This window comes from Molothrus ater, chromosome 17 (genome assembly GCF_012460135.2).
Source record: "Molothrus ater isolate BHLD 08-10-18 breed brown headed cowbird chromosome 17, BPBGC_Mater_1.1, whole genome shotgun sequence".
Lineage (NCBI taxonomy): Eukaryota > Metazoa > Chordata > Aves > Passeriformes > Icteridae > Molothrus > Molothrus ater.
This window is the reverse complement of record NC_050494.2, coordinates 804245-829679: the sequence shown is the minus strand read 5'-3', so window position 1 is coordinate 829679 and position 25435 is coordinate 804245. Positions and strand designations below refer to the sequence as shown.

General features: G+C 47.6%; 1 protein-coding gene across 2 annotated transcripts; it reads left to right on the top strand.

The window, feature by feature from the left end:
• The first annotated feature begins 3735 nt into the window (after positions 1-3735).
• On the top strand, positions 3736-23658 carry PIGU (phosphatidylinositol glycan anchor biosynthesis class U). 2 transcript variants are annotated; one of them, XM_036395961.2, is made up of 12 exons: positions 3736-3891; positions 5526-5590; positions 6888-6947; positions 8453-8515; positions 9790-9899; positions 11558-11658; positions 13636-13733; positions 15766-15920; positions 16438-16581; positions 17358-17482; positions 19261-19403; positions 22116-23658. In XM_036395961.2, exons 1-12 carry the CDS (start codon positions 3762-3764, stop codon positions 22227-22229), a joined length of 1308 nt encoding a protein of 435 aa, XP_036251854.1. In that variant the 5' UTR covers positions 3736-3761; the 3' UTR covers positions 22230-23658. The 2 variants fall into 2 exon arrangements, with proteins under 2 accessions (XP_036251854.1, XP_036251855.1); XM_036395962.2 differs by lacking the exon at positions 5526-5590 and having other exon boundaries at positions 3800-3891.
• Positions 23659-25435: the final 1777 nt, after the last annotated feature.

Below are 25435 nucleotides of genomic sequence, written 5' to 3'. Positions count from 1 at the left end.
AGTAATGAGTAGTCATGTAGCCCACAAAAATTAAAGCCATATGAATTTATGGATATTTTTTCACTGACAAGCCCAAAAGCTGTCAGGTGTTCTAGTCAATAAACTCCAACAGAAGACAACTTGAAAAGAGGCAAAAGCAACTCAAATGTTTATCAGTAAAGGACCCCAATACAGTGAGATAAGATATGTAAATGTGACTTTCTCAAGAACACCAAACCCAGTGAGGAGCCCTGATGACTACAATGCAATAACTACTGCTGTGCAAGGTCTGTGGTGGGAAAGGCAGAAGAAAACAAAGTATAACACTGAAGTGGTTGACTATGAAAATAAAACATGACAGCTTGGCCAAAATAAACAGTGGGTAAAAATTACCCCTGGGACATGGGATAGGGTGGGATACATCCCACAGGAACAGGAAGCATCCCTGAGATATGTAAGTCATTGCACAGAGCCCTGATGAAATCTCAGAATAACAACAAAGCTGTGGTCTCCCAAATGCAAAAAAAAAACCTGCATTAGGCTGGAAGAGTTGCCAGGGAGGACTGGAGTGTGCCTCAGGAATCAGAACACCTAATTTGTACAGTGAGTCAGGAAAAGGAGTGGCTTGTTTATCCCAAAAAATGTCACCATTGCATAATTCCAGCAGGGCACACAAGAAGTGCCCATACCAGCATCTGTTTGCAGGAACAAAGATGAATCATCCCTGAATTGGCTCAGTGTTAAACAGAGTGTTTTATGAAAGTTCTGTGATGCAACAAGCCCAGGTTGAATTCACCCATCCCCCGTGTGCTCTGCGTGGGTGCCTGGCGTGGGCAGCGCGACCGAGGGAGCGCAGAGCTCCCAGCAGCAGCAGCAGCAGCAGCAGCAGCTCTATTGCATGTTTGGCTCCATCAGATCTTCTCTTTGTAAGGCAACAACACCTGGAGGCTGCAGGACAGGCAGTGTGAAGGTCCCCCTTGAGAGCTGCATTTGCTGCTCCCCGTGTGGACCAACAAGCGTTCCACTGTCACACTGTCACCCTGCTGCTGGCACCACGGCAGGAGATCCCAAACTGCAGCTCCTCAGACTGCTCACAGGCCTTAGCACACCCAGCCCTCTGTGCATGGCCCCACCAAATCACTTGCAGAGTCAAGGAATTTCAGGATTAAAGGATAGCCAGTAAATGCCCCAGTGCTGCAAAAACTATCATCAGTTTGGGGTAAACACCAGGACTCAGAAGATCAGGTTTATGCCTTTGGAAAAAAAAAACCAAACTGCTGCACTAACCAAGCAAACCAGAGTTTTCTCAGTTTTCTGGTGTGTGTCCTTTCAGCTCCTTGCTGGAAGTCTCCATTCAGCTCAGTATGAGTCTCTGACAGCCCCAAGAATTCTCCTCTGTTCTGTGTCATCCCTCTCAGCCCCTGCACTGCTGTGCCAGCTGACTTGGAGCAGCACAGCAGCACTGCCAGGTCCCAAACTATTGCCTGTGCAAAACCCACCCCAGCATGGGTCTCCTGAAACTTCCCGTGATTTCCATAAAGCCTGTAAGGACCCCAAGGGTTTTAAAGGTCTGTTCCTCCATCTCATTAGGCTGAGAGTGGCTTCAGAAGTTACTGCCAGACAAAAGGCAGCATCACAGTGTGTGTGTGTGTGTGTGTGTGTGTGTGTGTGTGTGTGTTTACTGCAACTCCTCAAGGCAGCTCTAACCCCCAGATTAGTGGCCATCAGATAGCAACTGGTACTCAACTCTCTCATATTTGCCTGATGTATTTGATGCTTTGAGAGGGCTGAATATGTCAATTAGTTTAGGAATTTCCCTCCATTGCTAGCCCTAAGATCTCCTCCTGGAGAAATGCTGCAGTGAACTCATGCTCCAGAAAGCATTGCTGCATTTATCATTAATTATTCTTTGACCTTTCTTTTTGGTTGGCTTTGCACACTAATTAAACACAGAACAACTGTAGTGGCATGATTCCACATCTGATTCCTTGGGGCTTATCTGAATCTTCCCAGGGCTGCATCAGACACTGCTGGGCAGCACATGGCACAGCTCAGACTGGCAAAATCAGCACCCTGGAGCAGTGCAGCTTTAACCACACTACTGTGTGCCAGTCACTCAGCAAAGCAGCAGTCACAGGCAATGGCTGTCAAGTACTTGGATCAGAACTGTCATTTGGAGAGAACCAGCACACCAAAAAGAGCATTTCTGATCAGAAAACTCAAGATACCATTGTGAACAGCTGTAAAGAAGAATCAGCATTTCTGGCTTCCTATTTACAGATGCTTGCACAAATAAATTAACTTGAATGAATTCACCCTGATTTACCAGAGGATATGGCAGGCTCAGTCAGTCCTGGGGCCATCAAATCCCAGGGCCAGCCAGAGCCACACTCTCAGAGCAGCTTTACCAGCACAACCCACACCTTTGTGCCAGAGAGCCTGAGAGCAGAGCAGCTGCCACATGGCAGGCTGAGCACTGGAGCTCTCCTTATGGCCTCAGCACCAGCTCTGCTGTCTGTAGCAGTGGATGAGAGAAGCCCTACAAAGGCAGCAGCCGAACCCCAGTGAGGCAGCGAGCACAGCAGGAAACAGTCCAGGGACCATCTGAAGATGGCTTTGTAGCATGAAGGGATTCATGCTCCAAGCAGCCATGGTCCAGAAAGTTTATGTGACTGAGCACCTAACCCCACCAGCCTCTCCAGTCCTGGGGACAGTACATGCTGGGTCACCTGGGCCTTTAGGGACCACGTCCCAGAAGAATTCAGCCTTTCTCCATTTCTGCAGGTGGGTGCAACTCTACTCTACAGATCAGAGGCTGTGTAAATCCAACATAAATGTTGGCTTAGATATTATCCAGCTCTTTTCAATGGCAAGCCCAGTACACTCAGCAAAGCCTAGTTTTAATTACATGAAAAATTACTGTCTTCACATACCATGTGAAATGTGTTTTTCACTGTCGCTCATTTTTAGGAGATTATCATGTCTTCCTTCCACCTGCTTCCATTCAGATAAGTGTTGTAAAGGCTATTTTTGTGTGAGATTGTGTGAACGGGCTGCACATGTACCCAGGGATGAGGATGGAGGAGCAGTTGTTGGAGAACAGCACGGAGGTCGATGCTGGGAAGGTGGGTGATTGAAAGTCTCCCAGAACTCTTAAGCTCTGGAGCTGTGGAAACCACACAGACTGAGAACCTGGGTCTGCCAAGAGCCTTCTGAAACTAAATCAGCGTGCTCACAACAGCCCTGACTGTCTCCACAGCCCAGCCAACACGCAGGCAGATACCATGAGGGTCTGTGAAATACCTGAAAAATAAAGAACTGTCTGAGGGGATTTCCAAACAGCTCAGAAGCCACCGACGCTCCTCGTCCGAGCTGGGCCCAGCCCGCCAGGCCTTGCCCCGGCTGGGCAGAGCTCTCATCCAGAGGCACATGGGATCCACAGGCGGGAGGGACGGCCCGCGGGGAGCGCGATGCCACTCGAGGACAGACCCATCCCTGTCCTCTGGCGGAGGAAGGGCTGTCCCTTGTGGCCGTCCTGGGCAAGGGCGACCCGAACGGGACAGCTCGGGGGACGCCATCGGCACCCCCGCCTGGCCGCTCCAAGCGCGCTCCTGCTAATTTAGACCCCCTGCGGCCGCCGTAGTTCCGAGTTGTGCCGGAAAGCGGCGGTGCGAGGGCCGCTGGGATATGTAGTCTGTCCGGGCGGGCCGGTTCATTGGCGGCGTGTTCCCCGGCGCCGCTCGGGAACTACAGCCGGCGGCAGCGGCGGAGCGCGCGCCGGGATGGCGGCCCCCTTGGTGCTGGTGGTGCTGGCGGCCGTGACGGTGCGCGCCGCGCTCTACCGCTCCAGCCTCGCCGCCTTCATCGCCGAGCGGGTCGAGGTGGCGTCCCCGCTAAACGCCTGGAAGCGAGGTGAGGCCCGGCGAGCCCGGGCCGAGGCGCTGCTGGCCAGGCCGAGCCCCGCGGGGGCGGCGCGGAGGAGCCGGGGCGGCGAGACCTCTGAGCCGGGCGGGCAGGGCGGCGGGCTAGAAGCGGCCCCGCGGTGCGGGCGCCCGGCTGCGCTCCGGGCAGGGCCGGCCCGTGCTCGGCCGGGCCCGAACCAGGGCTGCACGAAAGGGCCCTGAGCAGCCGTGCCCGGGAGGAGCCCGCGGGTGCTCGGCGGCTCCAGGGCCGGGAGGGCCACGCGGCTGGAGGCAGAGGCCGGGGCTACAGCCGGGGTGCCGCGGTTCGCAGCTGGCCGGGACACCGGTGGTGTCACACATGGGCACGAACGGGCGCGACCCGCCCAGCACAGAGCGCGGGGCTCCATCGGCCGCGGCTCCGCTGGCCCTGCACGGGCACCGTGCGGCGGTGAGAGTGCCGTGCACGGGCCCCGGTTCCCTTCCCTTGGTCAGCTGGTGTCTCACACGTTACCGGCCATTCACATTCTCTGCTGAAGGCTGAGTGAGGTCCTGGGTAATCGGGGCTTTTCAGTGATGTTCAGATGTGTATCATCTGAGCCTGAGGAACCCTAATTTATTTTGAAGACTTCCCTTTGGTATTCAGTTATTATGCAGGTAAAATTATTTGCAGTTTTGGGGTGGAAAAGTGTGGGCAGAAGTATTAAAGTTCAAAAGTACAAGTGTATTTGATGACCTGAGGCCTCTGCTCCACAGTATATAGCACTTCGTGCTTCCTGTGCTATTGAATCTTTCTAAATACCACCTTAGAGCATCAAGGTAGGTATCTAGATAGTAAAGGGGAAAAGTGGAATCATCTTGAAAAGTCTGAGCTGTCACCATACAGGAAGTTGATGGCAGCCAGAATCTATTTCTAATAGATTTCTATTTCTAACAGAAATATTTCTGTATCACTGAACTGAGCACCTCTTGTGTTTTCCTGCAGTGTCCTGCCTGTTTCCCTCTGAACAAATGGGCCATTTCCCTTAGCTTCTTTTACTGCATACTGCTCAGTCCACGGAACCTCTGTGCTCAGGAGGGTGGAGATTCCTTGGAAAAGCACACACATGCATTGCAGGGCAAGCTGTAACTCTGTGAGCACAAAGGAGCTGAATTAAGGCTATAAAATGTCAGGAAGTTTCAACAGAGATAAAGCTTTTAGCTTTGCCTGGCAATATGTTTTCATTTCTGTTCTTCCCTTGTGATTTTGGACCTTTGAGGCCTCTCTACATCTAATGAGGAAAAACAGTTCAAGCTCTATATTATGTTGTGACTGTCCTCTTGAAATTAAGTATTTCTCCAGCAGAGATGCCACGTGTCACTTAATAAGTCACTCAAAAGGAGGAGATATCATGCATGTGATTTATATGAAGTGAAAAAGATTTCATCTAGAACACTTTTAGCTGAAACAAATCAATAGGTGATGAGTGCCCATGCAGGAACATGCACAGAGCTGGGTTGAATCTGTTCTGGCTGGCTGTTGGCTCAGGGAGGTATGGTCTCACCCATTCTATGAGTGTCAGTATTTTGAAACTGCAGTTTTACCCTCAGGGGATCTCTGACTTCCCACATTCCGGGGTTCTAATGCAGGTGTTTTGTCTGTTTCAGTGGTCGAAGGATTAGCTCTGCTGGATTTAGGGGTCTCGCCATACTCTGGAGCTATTTTTCATGAGGTTGGTTGGTTTGCATGCTGGGTTTTAAATGTGATATTCCAGTGGCAGGGGTCTTAGTTTGGCTACTCAGGGCCTGGAGAAGGCTGGGGGCCTGTTTTGTCCCAGAGACTGCAGAGAACCTGAAGTTGTATGGTTACACTGAGCAGTGGTTACACAGTGACCAGCACAAGGAAATCCAGATATTCCCAGTGAATTCCCTGTGCAGGAGCAGGCAGTGTCATATTTGTTAGTGCATAAAGAAACTCTGAGACAGGGGGACTCTGTAGTAAGTCAAATACTCTGCTCACACCCAGCTGTTCTGTCAGCACAAGCTGAAGCAGGGACAGTGTCACTGTGAGTCTGATAGGATTTACAAGGTATCAGCACCTGGAGTCTCTGCATTTGCAGAAATTCTAATACTAGCACAAGCATGCAGTTTATTTATTCCTCATCTTGAAAACACCTTGTTCCTACAAAAGCACTTAAGCACCTGTGGGGTTTTGTGCCCTTGAATGCCCTTGCTGACATGAGGGTACACTCATACATTGTGTGCCTGGGGTGAAGCAGGGATCTGGTATCCTCTGAAAACTGGATTCTTTCCAATAAATTCTATTTCTTTAGACATAATTTCTCCCAGAATGTGAAATATTCCCCCATACTTATTTAGACCATCACATAATTTTTAAACTTTTTAAAAAGAAATTTATTTTCTCACAGTGAAGGCTGATTTTGCAGCATGTAAATATAGTCCTTCCAGACTAAGCTTTTGTGTGATGGGAATAATTCAGAAACATACTTTTCCTCTTACCTCAAAAGGGAAAACCTCTAGGAGTAAGAGAATTATAGGATTATAACCCTACAGCTTTATGTTTTTAACATGCTTTCTTCTTTTTGCATTATGAAAGACACATCTAAACAGCAGGGGAACCAGCTATATAGGAAATCTTTAAAAAGTACCTGCAGACAACCTGAAAAATAAATTTTCTATAAGAAATTACTTTCTAAAGCTGGTCTTTGTATGCTTTCTATTGTAAGTCTACCACTATTGTAGTAGAAATAAAAACTTCGAGTAAAATACAATTTTCAGAGTTGATGGTGTCTTTTATAAAGTGCATTGAGGACTTTGCAAGGAAAAATACCAGTAAGTGTGCTTTGATTAATCACTTTGCTCTGAAATACCAGTGTTGGAGTATAGACCAAAGGAAATTACCTTTGGAAGTGTCTAGTAGAACTGCTCCACTCTGGTAGTTTGTCTCATCAAATCACCAGTATTTCATCTGGACAGTATTTAATATGTATTTCCCTTTTGCTCTTTCAGACCCCGCTGATAATCTATCTCTTTCACTTCCTAATTGAATATGCTGAACTGGTATTCATGGTAAGTGCTCATGGAAAGCTTCTCCTGAAAGGTCCCATTCAGGGAAATGCTGAGTGTGACGCTCTTTTTTCAGTCCTTCAGCCTCCCTGTAGCTCAAATTCCTGCTGAGCCCAGTTAATTAGAAAGGCAGCTTTGCCTGCACAAACCCACATTCAGAGTTTCCCCTTCTTGTACATATTTGTGGTGGTACCAGTTGTTGGTTGGTCTAGACTGAAGGCACTTGAGACAGTAGTTCATGTTTGGACTCAAGTGTTTATTATTTCTTATCAGTAAAACAGTCTCACTACTGAGAGTTCGGCAGCTTTTCATTAGAAGGCACAAAATGGCCAACAATCTCTTGTTGCAAGGTCTTCTAAGACTAAACTATCCAATTAAGAACTGACACCTAGATTATTTTCCCTTTTAACCCAATAACTGATCCCACAGAACCCACAATGGGGACTTTTCTGCCCAATTACAAAATGTCACCCAAACCCATGCAGAAGAAGGAAGAAGAAGCATGAAGAAGAAACCCAGGACGACACCCTGTGCCCTCCATCTTGCTTCCATCCACAACATAGTAAAAATCCCAGAACCTAAATTTCTCACCAAGTGATACACCTACACTACTCTTGGTAATCTGTTTCACACTTTTGTGGATTCCAGTCTATTTTGAAGTCTAGGAAACTTTCTCCATGAATGAGGGTCAAAGTCAGTGCTGCCCTGGGGGTCAGGGCACCCCAGAGCAGACAGAGAAATATTCCCTGTGTGCCCTGGGTTTCCACACATATTCCTTCCTTTTTGTGAGTTCTTGCTTAGATAAGTATCCCCACACAGAAATAGGAAGGTGTCATTTTGTTTCGAATTTCAAAGGTTAACTCTTCCAGCTAACACAATACTGTGTCGCCCCAGCCTGATGCCTACCCTGCTGTTTCTGTCTGCCAAACCCCAGACAGGCAAGGAGCACAAATGGCTTTATCCCCCAAATATCTCTTGTAAATTGTTCTCAGAGTTCTTCTGCACAATTCAGAAGGACAGAGGTGCTGTAGCTGGCTGCACACAGCAGCCAGTGGAGCCTCAGTGCCCAGGTCCCTGCCAGGCAGGGCTTGTGCAGAGCCAGTGTGCCCTGTGCTGCTGCCTGGGCAGTCTGGGGCAGCTCAAGGCACTGTTATCCTACCCTGGTGGCCAGGTGGGCTCGGCCAGCTGGGCACTGCCCTAGTGTTGCTGTGCTCTCACTACACCAGTGAGTCTCTCTATTACTCTCATGTGCTGCTCTCCATGAACAATTTCTTTCCTCTTAATTCCCTATTCTCTTGTTTTGTGAATATAAATATTTTTATTCAGCTTGTGTCTTCAAGGTGAAGTGGTGTGTAAGAGCACTGTACAAATCAGCCTTTCAGGATTTTTAAAGCTTGTGTTTTGTTTCTCTGAGCTGAGTCAGATCAGAGCTCCTGTCAGTGCTGACCAATATATTTTTCTCCATTTGTTTGTTTTGCTTACAATCAGTCTGTCCCTTGCTTTTTTAGATAACTGATGTGCTAACTGCTGTTGCCCTTTACTTGGCAATCCAGGACTTCAATAAAGTTGTGGTAAGCTGACTTCCCAGTGTTGCTGGTCCTCTTCTCCCAGCAGATATAATTATCTTGGGCCAAAGAAAAGATGTGCCAGAGGATGTGGTGTCAAGTTCTTGTTGCAGTAAATCTGGTCATATTTTAATGATAAACAAACAGGACTGAATGTGGCAGACAACTGAGGCATTTTAAATTCTGTTGTGGCACTATTACAGTGTCTGTAGCTACACACTGAGGTGATCACAGCAGTGTGATCACACAATCTTCTCCAGCCTGGGTGTTCTAACTTGGAGAGGGTTTCTTTGCACCCAAGCATGAGGTAATACACAGACTAGAAATGTGTAAAGGAAGGAGTGAAACCTTCCAGCAGTTCTGAGGGGACATAGATCATTCTTTTGAGCATGGTGAAAGTCTGACATCAAATACTGCTTCGCTCCCTTCAAATGATAAAGATGTGTATTTGGAGGTGAGTGATTCCTCCCAGCTCTCAGAGAACATTTTGTGTAAGCAGTGCTGTGCTCTTTGCAGTTCCAGAGGGGTGGGGATTAGGTATCAACATCAGCAGGGGACTACATTTTCTACAGTATCTCTGTGGTCTCCCACCAGGCTATGAGCTTGTTCCCTGTCCTCTGACTTTGAGGTTAAGGAAATAACCCAGGATAGAACTGCAGGCCTGTAAGAATTCCACATGTGAGTTACTTTGGTTATTGAGAATTCACTGCTAGCATCTCTGTTCTTCTGTCTCACCATAACATAATTCAGTCAGTTCATATTTCAGATTTCTCTCTTGTCTCTATAGAGAGCCTCCTAAAACAAAAGAGATTGAAGAGAGATTTGTCATAGAAGTATCCATCTTTAAAACAGCAAAGAGTGCATATGTGTGGGGTTTGGGTTTTCAGGGGCTTGTTTGTTGAACAGTGAATTTATAAAGTTAGCTTTTCATTAGAGATCCAGAGAGGTGTTAGGAAGATTGAGTATTGGACTCTAGTGTGGTGAACTCACTGGTAGTTGTGTCAGGACATAGACACAGGTAATAAAGGAAGTTTAAACAAGTAGAAATTATCTACTTCCTCTGACTCTCACTTCAGGTTTTAAGTGTTTGGGGAAAGATAGAAGTTTTTTGTTCTCTACGACTCCTCACATAAGTTCTAGCTCACACCAGGGGCTTGAATATGCTCCACAGTAATAGAAACCCCAGGTAACTGGCTGAGTAATATGAAATAGAATTACACAGTAGTACACAAAAATGGCTTTCCTGTTCTAACAGTCTTTGATCATTCTCCCTTGTTCAGTTCAAAAAGCAGAAGCTCCTAATAGAACTGGATAAATATGCACCAGATGTGGCTGAACTCATCCAGACACCCATGGAGATGCACTACATCCCCCTCAAGGTAGCACTATTGTAAGTATTGCTCCTGTAGGCTGCAGTGGGCAGCTTTGGTTCCTCAGCTGCCTTTGGGATTTATTTGTCTCATTTGGGCCTTCAAGAACTGGCAAAAGCTGGATTTCTTTCCCACAACAATTCTGAATTTTCTATTGGCCCTGAATACTCAGTTTGAACATGAAAATCAGATGCATTTACATGTGCTTGTTGCTAACAAGTAAATGCACTCAGGCCCTTTGAGATGGGCTCAGCAGCAAGGTCATTATCTGAGTAACAAGAATGTTGATTCAGCACAGATCACATTCCCATTTATGTTGCCTGTATGATAATGTTATCAAAATTGATCCTCTGCCTTCCAACTTTTTCAGAAAAGTTAGGAGAATTTCTCAGCAGCTGGACAAAACATCTGAGTGTGTGCTGAATATCACAACTTGAATATCCCAAATTTCACACTTTGAATATCCCAAATTGCTTATAACAGTTAAAAGATGTTTTGATGTTGTCATTTTATTAATTTTATGTCTTGGTGTTCTTCTATAGACAAAACATTTTTTTTTTATTTCAGTAGGCTTCAACTAATATACAAGCAAGGCGCCTACTGTTACAGATTTTTTTAAAATTGATATTTTGACACAAAGAAATTATCCAAATTGATCTGTATCAGAGAGAGTTCTCCATTAGATAAATTGCCATTTTTTTCTTATTTTCATATGAATTTTTTAAATGGCACAGTCCCTGTGGCCAGAAGGGTAAAGTGGGTAAATTTCAGACTGTTTTGTACATTGCCACAGCAAAGTTGGCATTAAATTGTACCTGTCCTGCTGTGAGCTGCCTTCTGGAAACACTGAAAAAGACAGACTGGGACTTGGAGATACAGGAAAATATAAAGAGAGAATTAGGAAATTGTCAGCCCTGTCTATTGACTCTGATGAGTAATTTAGTTATTGGCAAGGCTGATCATTACATTGTCATACTTACTGTATTGGTAGTCCTCCAAGCCTTTCTCTTTGCTCTGAACCTACTTAAATGAGATTATTGTAATTCTTATTTCCAAAAGGAGCTGGCATGCTTGCTAACTAAAGTGTGGCTGAATTCTGGAATGTAAAGTTGTTAAGAGTTTTTCTGTAATTCCAGTTAAAATGTGTCAGTCTTGCAAAGCTGGCTGGTCTTGTGCTCAGCTAGTGCCATGGTAAAGGTAAAGGCTTGCTCTGCCACAGCAGGAGGCTGGGATGGGGGAAACTCTGCTTATGTCTCAGATTTCTTTCCATCATGTTTTCTCCTTATTCCTCTTCAGAAGTAGTTAGTGTGAGTAGCAGAAAAAGTTTCCTTTGGACTCAATAATCCTAGATCTGACTGAATAAATGTATAATGCTTCTGCAAAGCAAGAAGCATTTTTGGTAGTCATTTTCTAGGCCACAACTTGCATTTTGGACCTCTTCCCAATGTTTCATTTCTATAGTGGGCTCCTTGTGGCCCCTGTGTCCAAGTCTGCAATTCAGAGGTCTGGTTTTTGCTTCAGATTGAAGAACCTGTTCAGCTGAATTAATTTGCTGATGAGAGGATCCCATCAAATGTAAATAAACTAAAAGAAAAGGCAAAGTACACCTTTTTTTCCTTTGAACATCTCTTTAATTAGATGCTCCTTGGGATGTAACCTGAGCTTTGCTCTTTTTCAGCTACCTGTTAAACCCCTACACTGTGATGTCTTGTGTGGCAAAGTCCACCTGCGCCATCAACAACTCTGTCATTGCATTCTTCATTTTAGCTACAATAAAAGGTAACTCAGTGAAGCAAAAGGGTTCTTTATGACTTTTTTGAAGGGTTAGAAATGTAGCAAAAAATAAATCTGGGAGGAGCTTTGCAGATAGGATTGCTACAAAGATCTCAGTGAAGCATGGCACAAACAGGACTGAAACAAGGTGAAAGTTCTACATGAATTTGTGACTTCAAAAGACTTTCTAGTCAAGTGAAGACTTACTTTCACCTCAGTGTACCCAAGAGTTTACACTAAAAACTGACTCCTTTTCCTGGTTGGCTTCAAATAGTTTTCTGTTCAGGAAGAAACATGTCTGTATGTTGCAGAACAGAAGAGCTCTGTTGCTCTTCTTTTGCATGTGAATATGCACTTAAATGTCATACACAATTTATTTTCTAAGCTTATCCTTTAACTTTTATTCAGAAGCAGGCATTTGCCTGCAGCTGTTATCTGGCTTTCCCTCGCAGGTGTAAACATGGTTTCAAATGAACTAATTAAGCTTTGGGGAAGCAGAAGCAGCAACCAAAGACCCAAAACAGCCCAGTGTAGTAGATTTTGTCAGAATCAGTTTCATTCATTTTCTGCATAATGCCAGCTTTCTGTTTCTTTTGACTCCTCAGTGCTAAAATCTTTTAGCCTATATGATTTGTAATAGTCACCTAAGGTTTAAGGAGTTCTCTGCTGGATCAGAGGAAAGGTCAGTCTGGTCTTTTGTCTCCAGCAGGGCCCAGACCCAGGCACTGAAAAAAAAAAAAAAAAAAAAAAAAAAAAAGCTGATATAGATGGTTTTTGTCTTTTTGTCTAAAGAAAGTTTTCCTATAATTATTGGCTAATTAAGTCAGGAGGTCTTTTAATTTAAAAGCATTTGCAATTGCAAACAAGTGGAGTCCATTTAGTTAAACTGATTTTTAACTGTTCACTGATACCCTGAGACCAAAACTTTGGTCATAGACAAAACTGTCTCGTGGTTTGTCCCTGACTGGAAGTGTAGCATTCTGGAGTTGAAGTGGGCAAAGAGAATATCAGGTTATAACTGTGATTTCTGGGAATCACTTATTTAGATCTGTGCAGAACAGAATACTGGATAAAACACAGGATAGGGAGGTTTCTGTCAGGAGAGTGTAGTTGAAGAGAGGAGAGGCTCATCACCAGGTAACCCTGTATTTTCCCTCTCAAAGGAGGAAGCAGAGAGGAGCTCTCTGAGTGTTTGCTGTCAGCAGAGGCACAGTGGTTCTGTGCCCTGGGTCAGGGCTCTTGCTGTCTGAGCTCTGTTTTTACAGAGGACTTCCATTGAGTCTGTAGCTATAATCAGGTTACTGCACTGGGTGCTTGCATTTTTTATTGTTTAACCTGAGATCTTTTGGACATTATTTCTGTTAATTGGCTGAGAATATTTCTGTTATTAGTTGAGAAATGTGAGTGCTCAACACTGAGACACTTGAAATAAAGCTGCCTCAATAAAGACATATATACTTACAAAATCACTTGGAAAAGTTGTGCTGATCCTTTCTATGCCTCAGTTTTGGTATCAGTAAAGCAGAGCTAATGCTACTCCACTCCTTCAGTGCAGACTTTGCTTGCTCTCTTGCACACAGCTTTGCTGAGGCTGCAACACATTCTGGTGATGAGGTTATCCAGCAAGCCCAGTATGGCAGTTCTTACATGCAGATATGACTTAAGTGAATGCATTCCCATGCTTTAACAGCAGCTAGCATGGGCTTTATATAGACTGAATTATATTAATCTCTTTCTGTGTGTGAATGACAGGAGATATAAACCAGCCAGTGGTTTGTTCTTATGGAATGAGTCATTCTCCATTCAAAATGTCATTAACAAGAGGACACCCTGCAGGATACATTCTGCTAAACATTCCTTTAAGGGGTGTCATGATCCTTGTGAATCCCCTTCAGAGGCTTATGAGTTTCTTCCCATTTGGACTTGCTGTCTGTATGGCTGTTTATACTAAAAGCTCCTTATAAACTTTTTTTTTCTTTGCAGGTAGTGCCTTCCTCAGTGCTGTGTTCCTGGCCTTAGCAACATACCAATCACTCTACCCTCTCACACTGTTTGCTCCAGCACTGCTTTACCTTCTACAGGTAGTTGATTTCTAACTCTTGGTATCTGTTGCCTTCTTGTAGCTGTGCAGGGGCAGTCCTGGGGAGGGGAGTCAGGCAAGGGCAGAGTTTCAGCAAAAGTGACTTCATGAGCCATGGCAAGTTTGAGCCCTGAATGGGAATGCCTGTGTTTGGAGAGAAGGGAGCAGGGAGTCTACAGAGCTGGGTGCTGTTTAGCTTGCCCAAAATAAGTGCTGTTCTTTGTGTTGTGTGGGCAGCAATGAAGGGCTCAGACCCAGAGAAGTTCAAAAATACTGGTTTGGGGTTTTAAGGCAAAAGGCATGTTCTGGCAAGAGGCTGGTTGTTCTTTCTCCCTCTCCATGAATCCCACCAGGGCTGCCCTTGCTAATTTTATCCTGCTTTGGCAGCAAGGTGAGGCTGAGATGCCAGCAGAAGCTCAGCTCACTTCACAGATCACTTTGTGATAATGTTTAGTATTTGAAATTCTTACAATTCTTACAAAATTCTGAATGCTGCTGCTGTACCTTTCACCAGTCTTTTTGTTGCTTCTGATGGTGATGCTTATACCTTATCTTTACTTAACTAGCCTGTTCTCAAATCTCTGAGTTTCCAGACAGAATGGGAGTCAGTTCTAATTAATCTTCTTGCTCTGACATGAATGTCTCTTACTTTTTTTCAGGAATTTTATTATTATTAGTCTTTACAGAAGAGCTCTGTAGTCAGTGTTGCTTTTTCAGTTTGATTTTAGGAGAATTTTTATCTTTAATATTTTAGCCTCATTTGTTCTCTTTTAACTTTAGTCAAAGTAAATTGGGAGTGAAGTGCAAGCATTGTACTTTGAATTCACAAACAATAATACAACACAAACACAATAAGTGCTTTGATACGTGATTGCCTAATTTGCAACTTTTAAAGGCAGTCATGCCAGTGTGTGTCCTTTTATCTAAATTTGTAAATGAAGTTTCCTGCTTTCTTTGTACAGAATTAAATCACTTTTCTCCTGCTCTTTTCAATCTGTCCTGCCAAAATATCTGGTAATGTTGTTTACATTGTCCCAGCAAGTGACATTAAGCCCACTACAACTGAGAAAACCCAGAGCCCACAGCAGCCAGGGCAGATTTTCTGCACATCTCCTGTCACTGCAAATCCCAGGGCCAAATGGAAAAGCCACATCACTGACCTGGAGCTGCAGAGTGCTGAGCAATTCCCGAAGGTGTTTGCCCCTGGGTGTATTTGTCTGTACACAGGCAGTCAGGGGACCTGGTGGAGTGGGATATCCCTGCCATGTGACAAGGACACATGGCAGTGGCAGGACGTTGTCTGAGGATGCCAGCTTTCAGAGGGGCTCCTCTTTGCTTAGGAACTCAGTGGATGTCCTCTTGCCCTGATTTCAGCAGAGCAGGAGTGCCAGGCCAGGCCTGGTGCCACAGGCTGGGGGCTCTGGAGCAGGGCTTTCAGTCACCCTCTTTTTCTTCAAGAACATATTGAACAAGAGGTCATTGGAAGAATTCTAAAAGCCAGCCTGGGTAATTCAGTGACTGAAGACACAGACATAACTAAAGCACAATCAAATTAACTCTTTGCCTCTGTATTCACATATAAAGTTTTGGGATGGCTGTCAGAAACAGACATAAATTTCCCAGGAGAGGAAGAAAAAGTATCAAAGACGGTACCATTCAGCCAGAACAGGTGATCAAGTGGGTCAGGCAGGAGAAGACAGGGACCAGTGCAGTATTGCAAACATCTGAGGTACCAGTGCAGCTGTGAGGAGGGGTGTAAATCTTACACCTGTGTGTGTGCTCACATGGGGAACTCACTGCACGCAGAAATGACCAGCTTTGCTACTGTATTTTCAAACACAGCTCTGAGAGTGCCACGTGTGTGACTTAATTGGCCAGAGTGAAGAACAACAAGCAAATTGTGCTTGAAAGCTGCTCCTTCAAATGCCATAGTGCCAATGTTTAATCAATTTCATCAGTTTGAAATGATGTTCTGAACACTCACACGTTTTTGTGGCTCTCCCCCTGCTGAGGTGCTTCTGTTTCTCTTTCAGCGCCAGTTCATACCTATCAAACTGAAAAGCAAAAGTTTCTGGCTCTACACCATGCAGTATGCATCCCTGTACCTGTGCAGCCTAGTGGTGATCATCTGCCTCTCCTTCTTCCTGCTCAACTCCTGGGATTTTATCCCATCTGTTTATGGGTTTATGTAAGTATAAGGATTCTTACTGATGGTTTTCTCTCCAGCCCCATCCTGCCCACACAGACTCTTTCTTGCCCATCACACACGGGTGTGTGCTTGACCCAGGAAGTGTGTGCTCTGTGATTTACTGGCAATGCAATTAAAGAAGGAATATGTAGAGGAAAGCAGCCATTAGCCAGCTCCAATTTCTGTTAAATAAATAATAGCAAAAATTAAAGACAGGAGCTGTTTTCTACTGAGTGATTGGAAATGGATTTGGTTGTTAAGCTACCATGGCTGTGAGATATTCCTCTCTGGAGAAATGTCTACTTGAGAATGGTTTAAATCCTGCTGTGACATCAGGAAAGATTCCTCAGCAGGATTTCAACCTGCTCTCCATGTTTTCATCCATTTGGTTTCTCTCATGGATTTACAATTAAGGACTTACATCCAGTAGCACACAATGATTAATTAATGCAACAGAAGCAGGGCAGGGAAGAACAACCATTCAAAAACTTACCACAACTTTCTTTTCAAATTTCAGCCTTTCTGTTCCAGACCTGACACCCAATATTGGCCTTTTCTGGTACTTCTTTGCAGAGATGTTTGAACACTTCAGTCTTTTCTTCGTATGTGTGTTTCAAATCAATGTGTTCTTCTACACCATTCCTTTGGCAATAAAGTTAAAGTAAGTATGAATGTATTTCTCTACCACTTTTTTTTTACTCTTAAGTTATCCAGTGGACACTTCTAAGGCTGAAGTTGGATGTCTTGACCAACAAGCCTGAAAAAGATTTTTAACAGGGCTTATCATCCTCATTTCCCATAGTTTCAGCTCTTCAGTTTCAGCTCCTCTTAAATAGTGACTTGGGCTCTGCAGTGGAGCTCTGTGTTGCAAGCATCAACAGAGGCAGCAGAAATGGAGGCTGTACAAGTGCCAGCATAAGGCACTGTAATCAGAAAGCAAGAGCTGGCTGGAACTTCCAGCTCTTCATTGTCAGAGAAAATGTGGAAACTTGGGGACTTTTCTATCTGACTTCATTGACTTCTTTCTGATACAAACACCCATTAACACACCTGGATTCTCAGTGAGCTTATCCTTTGGCTTACACTTGATAGATCAGGTGGACCAGAGGGATAACTGGGCTTTGGGCTTCTCCAATTACCATCAGAGGTAATTGCTAATTGCTTCTGGTGAATAAGGCAGAGCTGTGAAGCACAGTGCAGGTGTAAATGCACTGAGGTTGCTGGGTGAGGGCTGTGGCAGATGTGCCTCTCCTGACCCTGCTGCTCTGCAGGGTGGCTCCATCCACCCCACCCAGCATTTGGAGCCTAGTCTGAAGAGAACAGGGCTGCAGGAGCTTCTTTGAGCCTATCCTGCAGCACATCTGTGCCCTTGCTGACATTCATTTACAGTTTCCAGAGGCCCTACTGCATCCTCTTAGCCTTTGTTTTCCTTTCCAGGGAACACCCTGTGTTCTTCCTGTTTGTCCAGCTCGCCATCATTTCTATCTTCAAGTCCTATCCCACCGTGGGAGACGTTGCACTGTACATGGCCTTCCTTCCAGTCTGGAGCCACCTTTACAGATGTAAGTTCTTTGTGCTTGATTATTACTTATCTGGAATGTAAAAGGGCCTGCCAAATAATTAAATTAAATGGTCACCACTAAACCCAACCAGACCCAAGTTCATAGGCTCTCATGGCCTCCATGGGGTGTCTAGAAGGAGGCTGGATTTTGGAGGTTTTTTCCTCTGGTGATACAATCCCTAACATGTCTTTAGGACTTGGGTTGAAATTGGTCAAGGAGGGAATTTTCACTTGTACCTTATCTTCCCCCTCTCTCCAACTTGTTTTGAAGATTATCTTTTTTATAAGAACCTTTTGCAGTCCTACATCCTCCAGATGCCCCACTCCCATTTAAGGCTGTGTAATTTGAACAGTGCTCCTGCATTTGGCGAGTCCCCCAGCCTTAAAGTGCTGAATCTTGCAGTTGTGCTTTGTTTTGTATCTGCTTGTTTGCTTAGAGTGAAAGTAACTGAGTTACTCCAAGCAGTTGTCCAGACTTTCTTAAATGCTTCAAAAAGACTCTTTATCTCCTGAAATCACAGAGAACTTCCTGTGGATTCTCAGGCTCAGTCTATAGAACCTGCTTCCATGGGGAGATTTGGAAGTGTTGAGTTTTTCTGGCATTTCTTGTTTAAACCAACTGCTCTGACCAACCATGCTAGGTTGTCCAGGCCTTTCACTGCAGCCTTCTCCAAGCCAGGCCAAGTGTGTTCATGGACAGCTCACCTGCCTGTTGTAGGAGACATAATCAGGAGACTTGGAGACCATATGCTCTGTGGGTTTCAGACTCAGGAGAGCTGAGCTCACAGCAGCTGTGATGAAACAGGGCAGGAATCCCCAGGCTGGCCCTGAACACATCACAGCTGTAGCAGGTGATGAACTTCTTAAAGTGCTTGCTCAGCATAGTTCAGTTCCACATTCCAAACATGCAGGGGGAGGGACAATCATCTGTCACAGGCTCCCACCCTGCAGTGTGTGAACAGACCTTCTGAACAATAAATTTAAAATAGGTGGGAAAAGGTTTGGATGCAACAATGCTCCAAAATATCGTCTGCCCTCAACTGCAGGGTGGTGGGCATGGGCTGAGCTGCAGCCAAGCACAGCAGCACAAGTGTCAGGATGGATTATGGCACTGCTACCAAAGGACAGGCATAAGCACTTCACAGAAAACAGAACCTCTCCTGGCCTGGTAGTTCCCAGCTCTTTTAGACAAAGTTATGCTTGGTTTTTGTCCACCTGACACATACTCAGGCAGACTGCTGGGTTCTTGCACCTCCCCATGTCATGTGTCTGTCAGTGCATTTGGCCTGTATGACTTTCTTCCTTTTATGGTGCTTTCATTTCCTTGCCACCTCCCAGGAAAGTATCTTGTCCTATAACCCACAGATTCATTTTTTTCCTTTGTCATTAGCTTGATGAGGCAAGAGATTAAACTGCTCTGCTTTCCAAATTGGGTGCTGCTGGCAAGGCCCCTTTGCAGGCTGCTGGTTACTGTAGTGTAGATACCAAAAAGCCAAAGTCATCCAAGAAGGTGTTTGGAAGCAGGATCTAGAAGGCAAGAGCTACAAATGGGGATTTCACACGCAACAAAGGCAGAAGTATTTATTTTGAAGGGAAATATAGTGGATTTCTTATAACCACTATCCAAAAAGTTACTAAAGCAACCTGTGGAAGGTTACTGGAGGAAAGTATGTCTTGGCAAGTCCCTCTTGCCCCCTGCACACCTCAAATACCATTGCTGGTTGTGTGACCATGACTGCTCAATAATACCTCATTTTAACAGCTGGTTTTCTTTTACAGTCCTCCGGAACATCTTCATCCTGTCATGTGTGCTCATTTTCTGCTCCTTCCTGTTCCCTGTTCTGTGGCATCTATGGATTTATGCAGGAAGTGCCAACTCCAATTTTTATTATGCCATCACATTGACTTTCAACATAGGGCAGGTCAGTAGAGTGAGGCAAATGAAGCTGCGCTGTGGGCAGGCTGCTGGAGGGGGTGGCCTGTCAGCAGCAGTGAATCCTGCAGGATGGGGCTAGCTCTCTGCATCCTGTGGTCCTGCATAGCAGCTTCCTGGCTCTCTTCCTGGATTCTGTCTGTTCCTCAACCCCTGACACACTAATGGGAAAGAGTTCTTGTGGTGTGAGCTGTGGCTTAACAACCCAACCCGGCCAACTGCAGGTTCTGTGCTCTGCTGCTGATGGCCAAGGAAAAGCATCCCAGTATGGCAGGGCCAAGCACAAGTGAATGGAGAAGGAGAGCTAAGAGGGGAAATGGAAGAACCTCAGGGCAGTAGCAGTGGGTCCAGTAAACAGACAAATGAGACCTGCCCATGCTCAAGGACATGGCACCAGTATTTCTGAGACGTGGCAGCACGTGCAGGGTCCCAGTGATGCCAGGACTTGCCCTCCCTGCCTTTCCCAGACCATTCTGGATACATGACTTCCACTGGCCTTAGGGAAAGCAGGGCTTAGCACCCTTGAAGGATGGAACTCAGTGTACACAGGTGCTACAACCTTTTTTAAGTCCTTTCTGTTCTCTGTGCTGCTTGTCATGTACCTGAGCCCTGGGGCAGTTTGACGTGTGGGTGAGCAGAACGTTCATTTCATGTTAAAGCTGCCTTTAGTTTGAATGTGCCTCAGCCATTTATGCTTGTCTGCTTCTCCTAAAGCCAGGGGAATGCTTTGGCCAGGGGCAAAAAATCACCTACTCTTACCCTTGATTAATGGGGAAAACACTTATTTGGTAAAACCAAAAGAGGCTGCACAGGTTGAGAGGGAGAATAGAGATTCTGCTAAGAGGGACTGATAGAAAACTGGGAATGGTTCATTACAGGTCCTATGTAATGAAAGGAATAGTAAAACTTTAACTAGAAATAGCAGCTGTTGATATTCTAAGAGGGTTTTATTTCCTACCTGAGAAAGTCATAGCAGGTCCTGCAAGGTCTTGTGCTCTGTGTAAATGCAGACAGCAAGTCTCTTGTCTGATTTCCTTGTGAGAAAATCTAGCCCTCATCCCCACCTCAGCTCTTTCTTTTCCCATTTAGATATCTGCAGAGAAGCTTAGGTAAAGGTAAACCAGCTGCACTGACAGAGCCTGTCAGCAGTGCAGCAAAGCGAGCAGATCATGGCTGTTTGGGCTCACCCTCTCCCTGGGTCTGTTCTCCTTCACACTTTCTCCCCTGACTTCAGCAGTCTGCAGCCCCATTTCTCTTTCCCCTGCTCTGCACCTGCTCCTCCATCCCCTCCTCTCCTGCCATTGAGCCTCTGCAGCAGCTGCTGTGTTTTTCTGTGCTGTATTGCACAGTAACCCAGGCAGGCTCTGACTGTCCCTCCCTCTGTGCCCTTGGTCACCTGAGGTACACAGCAGTGCTTAGTGCCAAAGGGATGCTTTAAGTGGCATCTGCACTAGGACATGAGGACAATAACTACCAGCTTGGGCTGGCACTGAAAAGGTTTTCCACTCTAGTTACCTGCTCCTGTTTCCAGATGGAGGAAGGCATCAGTCCTGTGGGAAGGTCACACTTCAAGAGGCTAAGTGACAAATGGCACTACTGAGCCAGCAGGTCCCTGCCACAGCCCAGTCTGCCCCAGAAGTGGCAGCTTCCCAAGGCTGCAGCTTTAGAGAATCCACTGTCACCCATTCCTGCCATCTCAAGGCCCCAGGAGTGGGAACAGTCCCACCATGTGCCTCAGTACAGCCAGACGTGTCCTGGCTCAGGGCAGAGTGGCTGGAAAGGCCCTGGGGGTGCTGCTCAACAGCAGCTGAACAAGAGCCTGGTGTGCCCAGGTGGGCAAGGGGCCACTGACACCTGGCCTGTACCAGCCATGGGGTGGCAGCAGGACCAGGGCAGTGACTGTCACCTGAGCTGGGCACCAGTGAGGCACCTCAAGAGCTGTGTCCAGTTCTGGGCATCTCTGCCCAGGAAGGACATTACAGGGCTGGAACAGCCAGAGAAGGGAACTGAGCCCCAGGAACAGCTGGGGGGGCTGAGCCTGGAGAAAAGGAGGCTCAGGAGGAATCTTCTCACTCTGCAACTCCAACAAGAGGGTGCAGCTGGGGGGTCAGACTCTGCTCCCAGGGAACAGGGACAGGATGAGAGGAAACAGCCTCAAGCTGTGCCTGGGGAGGTTCAGGTTGGACATTAGGAGGAATTTCTTCACAGAAAATACAGTCAGGCATTGGAAGGGGCTGCCCAGGGAGGTGGTGGAGTCCCACCCCTGGAGGTGTCCAGGGGATGCCTGGGTGTGGCACTCAGTGCTCTGGGCTGGGTGACACAGTGGGGGATCAGTCAAAGGTTGGACTTGGTGATCTCAGAGGTCTTTTTCAGCTAAAATGGCCCTGTGATTCTGGGACAACACTTGGATAGAAGGAGTCCTGTGGGTGCAGCTGAGATGCCTGTGCAGCTGTGGCACAGCTGGACCTGCCATTGTCATACACTTTGGCAGTTTATGGAGCTGCTGTATGTGAGTCTCCCCTGGCTTAACATGGCAAGGGGATGGACAAGGTGTTCCCAAGGTCACAGTGGCTCCTCCAGCAGCATGTGCTGAACAGCCCCGGAGCTGCTTGACCCCCAACAGGGTCTGTCACCAACACGTGTCCCTCTTTATTCCTTGCTCTGGAGCAGCACTGATGTGTGTGAACATCTCACTCCACAGATCCTGCTCATCTCGGATTATTTCTATGCCTTCCTCCGGCGGGAGTACTACCTCACCCACGGGCTGCACCTGACAAGGCAGGACGGGACAGAGGCCATGCTGGTTCTGAAATAAGGACTCGACCACCATTTCCTGGGACATGGGCCACTCCGAGGAACATGCAAAGCTTGGACTACCTGGGGTGGGTGGGGAAGGTTCCCTGAAGGAGGTCTGACTTTGGGAATGATACCTACTGAAAGAAAGGGCTGAGGTTCTGGGAATAACCACTGAGCTGCAGGCTCAGCACAGACTCTCAGAGCTGCAGTGCCTCCTCCCTCAGCTGTGCTTTTCACTTCGACCTCAGCCATCAGCTCTGGGCAGTCCAGCAAGAGCCCGAGTGTCTGAGCTAAACCCAGGGCTGCAGCTCAGACCATGAACTGTTTTCCACCACTGCTTCTTGGAGATGTTTGCTTCTCCAGGGACCTTCCCCTTCACTGCTTTGACCAGTAATTCTCCTGCTTGGCACGAGGCAGGCTCGGGGTACCTGGTGCCCCAAGCCTGCCTGCAGGTTCCATTTCTTGGTGGTTCTACTGTTGAGGGATCTGGAAGAATCCCATGTGCTCAGTCACAGTGGGTGCTGTGAAAAGGTTGGGTGACTAAGGACAATGACCTTGGGCGACATCTGGAGCTGGTGCCACACCTGGTAACCTCAGGACTCAAACAAACATGAGTAGGAACCAGAACTGGGATGGGATCAGGAGCAAGGTGGGTACCAGGTAACTGCTCTATCCCATTGGAGCAACATAGCCATGCCAGGAGCTGCACAGAGGCATTGCAGGTCTCCGAGGGAATACTACTGAGGAGATGGACTCCCACTGCTCCCAGTTTCTGTTGGGTGATAAAGCCCGGCAGTGCGGGGTTCACACTGTGCTGCTGTGATCACTTGGGGCAGCAGCTGGGACCAGGAGGTGTCACAATCTCCCTGTAAGGCCCCAGACCAAATCCAGGAGGAGTCTCAGCCACTGCTGTTACGGAGTTGTTCCACAGCTGCTTATCACTACAGGATGTGCACTTGTCTGTGTCACCCTGTGCCAGTCAGTGCTGGGCTCCAGGCTGTGCATGGGGGCTCCCTTCAATCAGTTCCCCTGGTCCCCCCCACTCCTCTTTGTACTCAGACCTGCTCACCCTGGAGCTGCTGCTGCTGCCCCCTGAATGTGACACTGCAGGGTGAAGCCACCAGCTCTGCTGGCTGTGGCTGGCTCTGAGATGCAGTGACCAGAGTGTGACAGCCGCCTCCGGCATCGCCACTGCTCCCGCGGGACAGCCGGAGGTTGGGAATGAGACATGGAAACCGCACGGGGTACGGAGCAGCTGATGGATGGGTGCGCCCAGGCAGGTTGTAAAGAGATCTTTCTTTCCGGACAATTCAAACTTTTGCCTTACTGCACTTCTGTCAGCGCTTTGGGGGTGGAGCCGCGCCCGGCCTGGGGCGGCCCCGACGGGAGCCTCAGGCCGGCGGGGGCACGGCCGGGAGCGAAATAAATAAAACTGTGCGAGTTTTGGACACCTCTGTGTGTGTGCTCTGGCTGTGCGGCTGCAGGGTGAGGGAGGGGCTGGGAGAGGATCTGAAAGCAAACACGGCTTGGTGGGGGGAAACGAGTGACGAAAAATGGAGCAGGTCTGTGGGGCAGGCTGGAAGAGCCCGGCTGCAGGGCAGCTGAGCCGGCTGCAGGCAGTGCCCTGTCCTGTGCAGAGCTGCCTTTGGTCCCGGGGCTGGGCCCACTCCCGGCCCCCTGTGCTGGCTCCGTCTGGGTGTCCTGAAGGAGCAAGTCCCAAATTTGGACTCAAGCAGTCCTGAGGAAGGTGGTGGGGTCAGCACTGGGGCAGAGAAGGAGCGAGGGCAGAGACAGCTGGGGCAGAGAAGGAGCGAGGGCAGAGACAGCTGGGCCAGGGCCAGGGCCAGGGGAGGGACAAGGAGCAGGGTCAAGGGTGAGGAGGAGGAAAGGGCAGAGTAGGGGCAGGGAGAATGAAAGGGTAAAGGGACAGGGCAGGGGCGGGCACAGCGTCAAGGACAGGGGTATGGAAGGGTGGGACCAGGAGCAGAGATGGGGCAGGGACAGAAGCACTGGCAGGGGTAGGGGCAGGGACATGGATTGCCATGCTAACACAACTTGGGCAGGGACTGGGAGCCCTGGGGTCACCAGAACTGCCTGGTCCCCACCAAGTGCTGCCAGTGACCAAATGCCAGGCACCAGGAACCTCCAGACTCCCAATGCTGTGGGGACAACACAGCAGACACCCACCAGGGCTGCAGTGGGCCTGCTGTGGAGATGGGGAACAACCCAAAAATGCCTGCAGTGGGCCCAGGGCTAGGCATCAAGGCCATCGTGCCACCAGGCAAGGCACACAGGAAGTCCTAAATTGGCATAAATGGAGGCTCACAGCCAGGCTGAGTGGTTTGGGGATGTCATCAGTGAGAAGGGGCTGCACTGGGGCACGGCACCTCTTCCCTGCTCTGCAGGCGCTTCTCCAGAGGCACCTGAGCCTGGCAGGTCCCTCAGCCAGCAGCTCCTCCCTCAGCTGCCAGTCCCAAGCTGGGTCCCTCAGTGAGGGTCATTTGCCACCAGGGCCTCCTGTAGTGGGTTTGTGTGTCCAGGTTTTGGTATTGGGTTGGCTAGAGGAGTGGCTTCTGTGAGAAGCTGCCAGAAACTGCCCCTGTGTCTGGCAGAGCCAACTCCAGATGGTTCCAGGATGGAGCCACTGCTGGCCAAGGCCCAGCCCAGCACAGATGGTGGTGATGCCTCGAGGATCAGGGATTTAAGTAGAAGAAAAAAGTTACTGCATAGATGTAATTGCAATCAGAGAAGAGCAGATGAAAATACGTGAGAGGAACAGTCCTGCACACACCCAGGGCAGGGCAGGAGGAGGGGCTGGAGCTGCTCCAGGAGCTGGAGCTGAGATTCCCCTGGGGCTCCGTGGGGAAGGCCATGGGGAGGCGTCTGTGCCCCTGCAGCCCCTGAGGAGCCCACGCCAGAGCAGGGGAAGGACTGCAACTCTTTTCCCTGAGCAGCAGCAGAAACACCAGGTGATGAACTGATCATAACCCGTATTGCACATCTCTCTGCACTGCTGGAGGGGTGGAGGCAGAGCTGGGAAGGAGAGAGGTGTGGGGAAGGTGTTTTTAAGGTCTTATTTTACTTCTCATTATCCTGCTCAGATTTTGTTAGTAATAAATTCAGTTAATATTTCTAATTCAAGTCTGTTTTGCCCTGAAAGTATTGGATGAGGGATTGCACCCAGTCCTTAACTCATGAACCTTTTGCTGTATTTTCTCAGCCCCG

Excerpts from the sequence above, each read along its gene's own strand:
- PIGU (XM_036395961.2), top strand. The coding sequence starts at position 3,762 with ATGGCGGCCCCCTTGGTGCTGGTGGTGCTGGCGGCCGTGACGGTGCGC. Across the intron at positions 3,892-5,525 it reads GCTAAACGCCTGGAAGCGAG|TGGTCGAAGGATTAGCTCTG; the intron begins GTGAGGCCCGGC and ends TGTCTGTTTCAG. Across the intron at positions 9,900-11,557 it reads CCCCTCAAGGTAGCACTATT|CTACCTGTTAAACCCCTACA; the intron begins GTAAGTATTGCT and ends GCTCTTTTTCAG.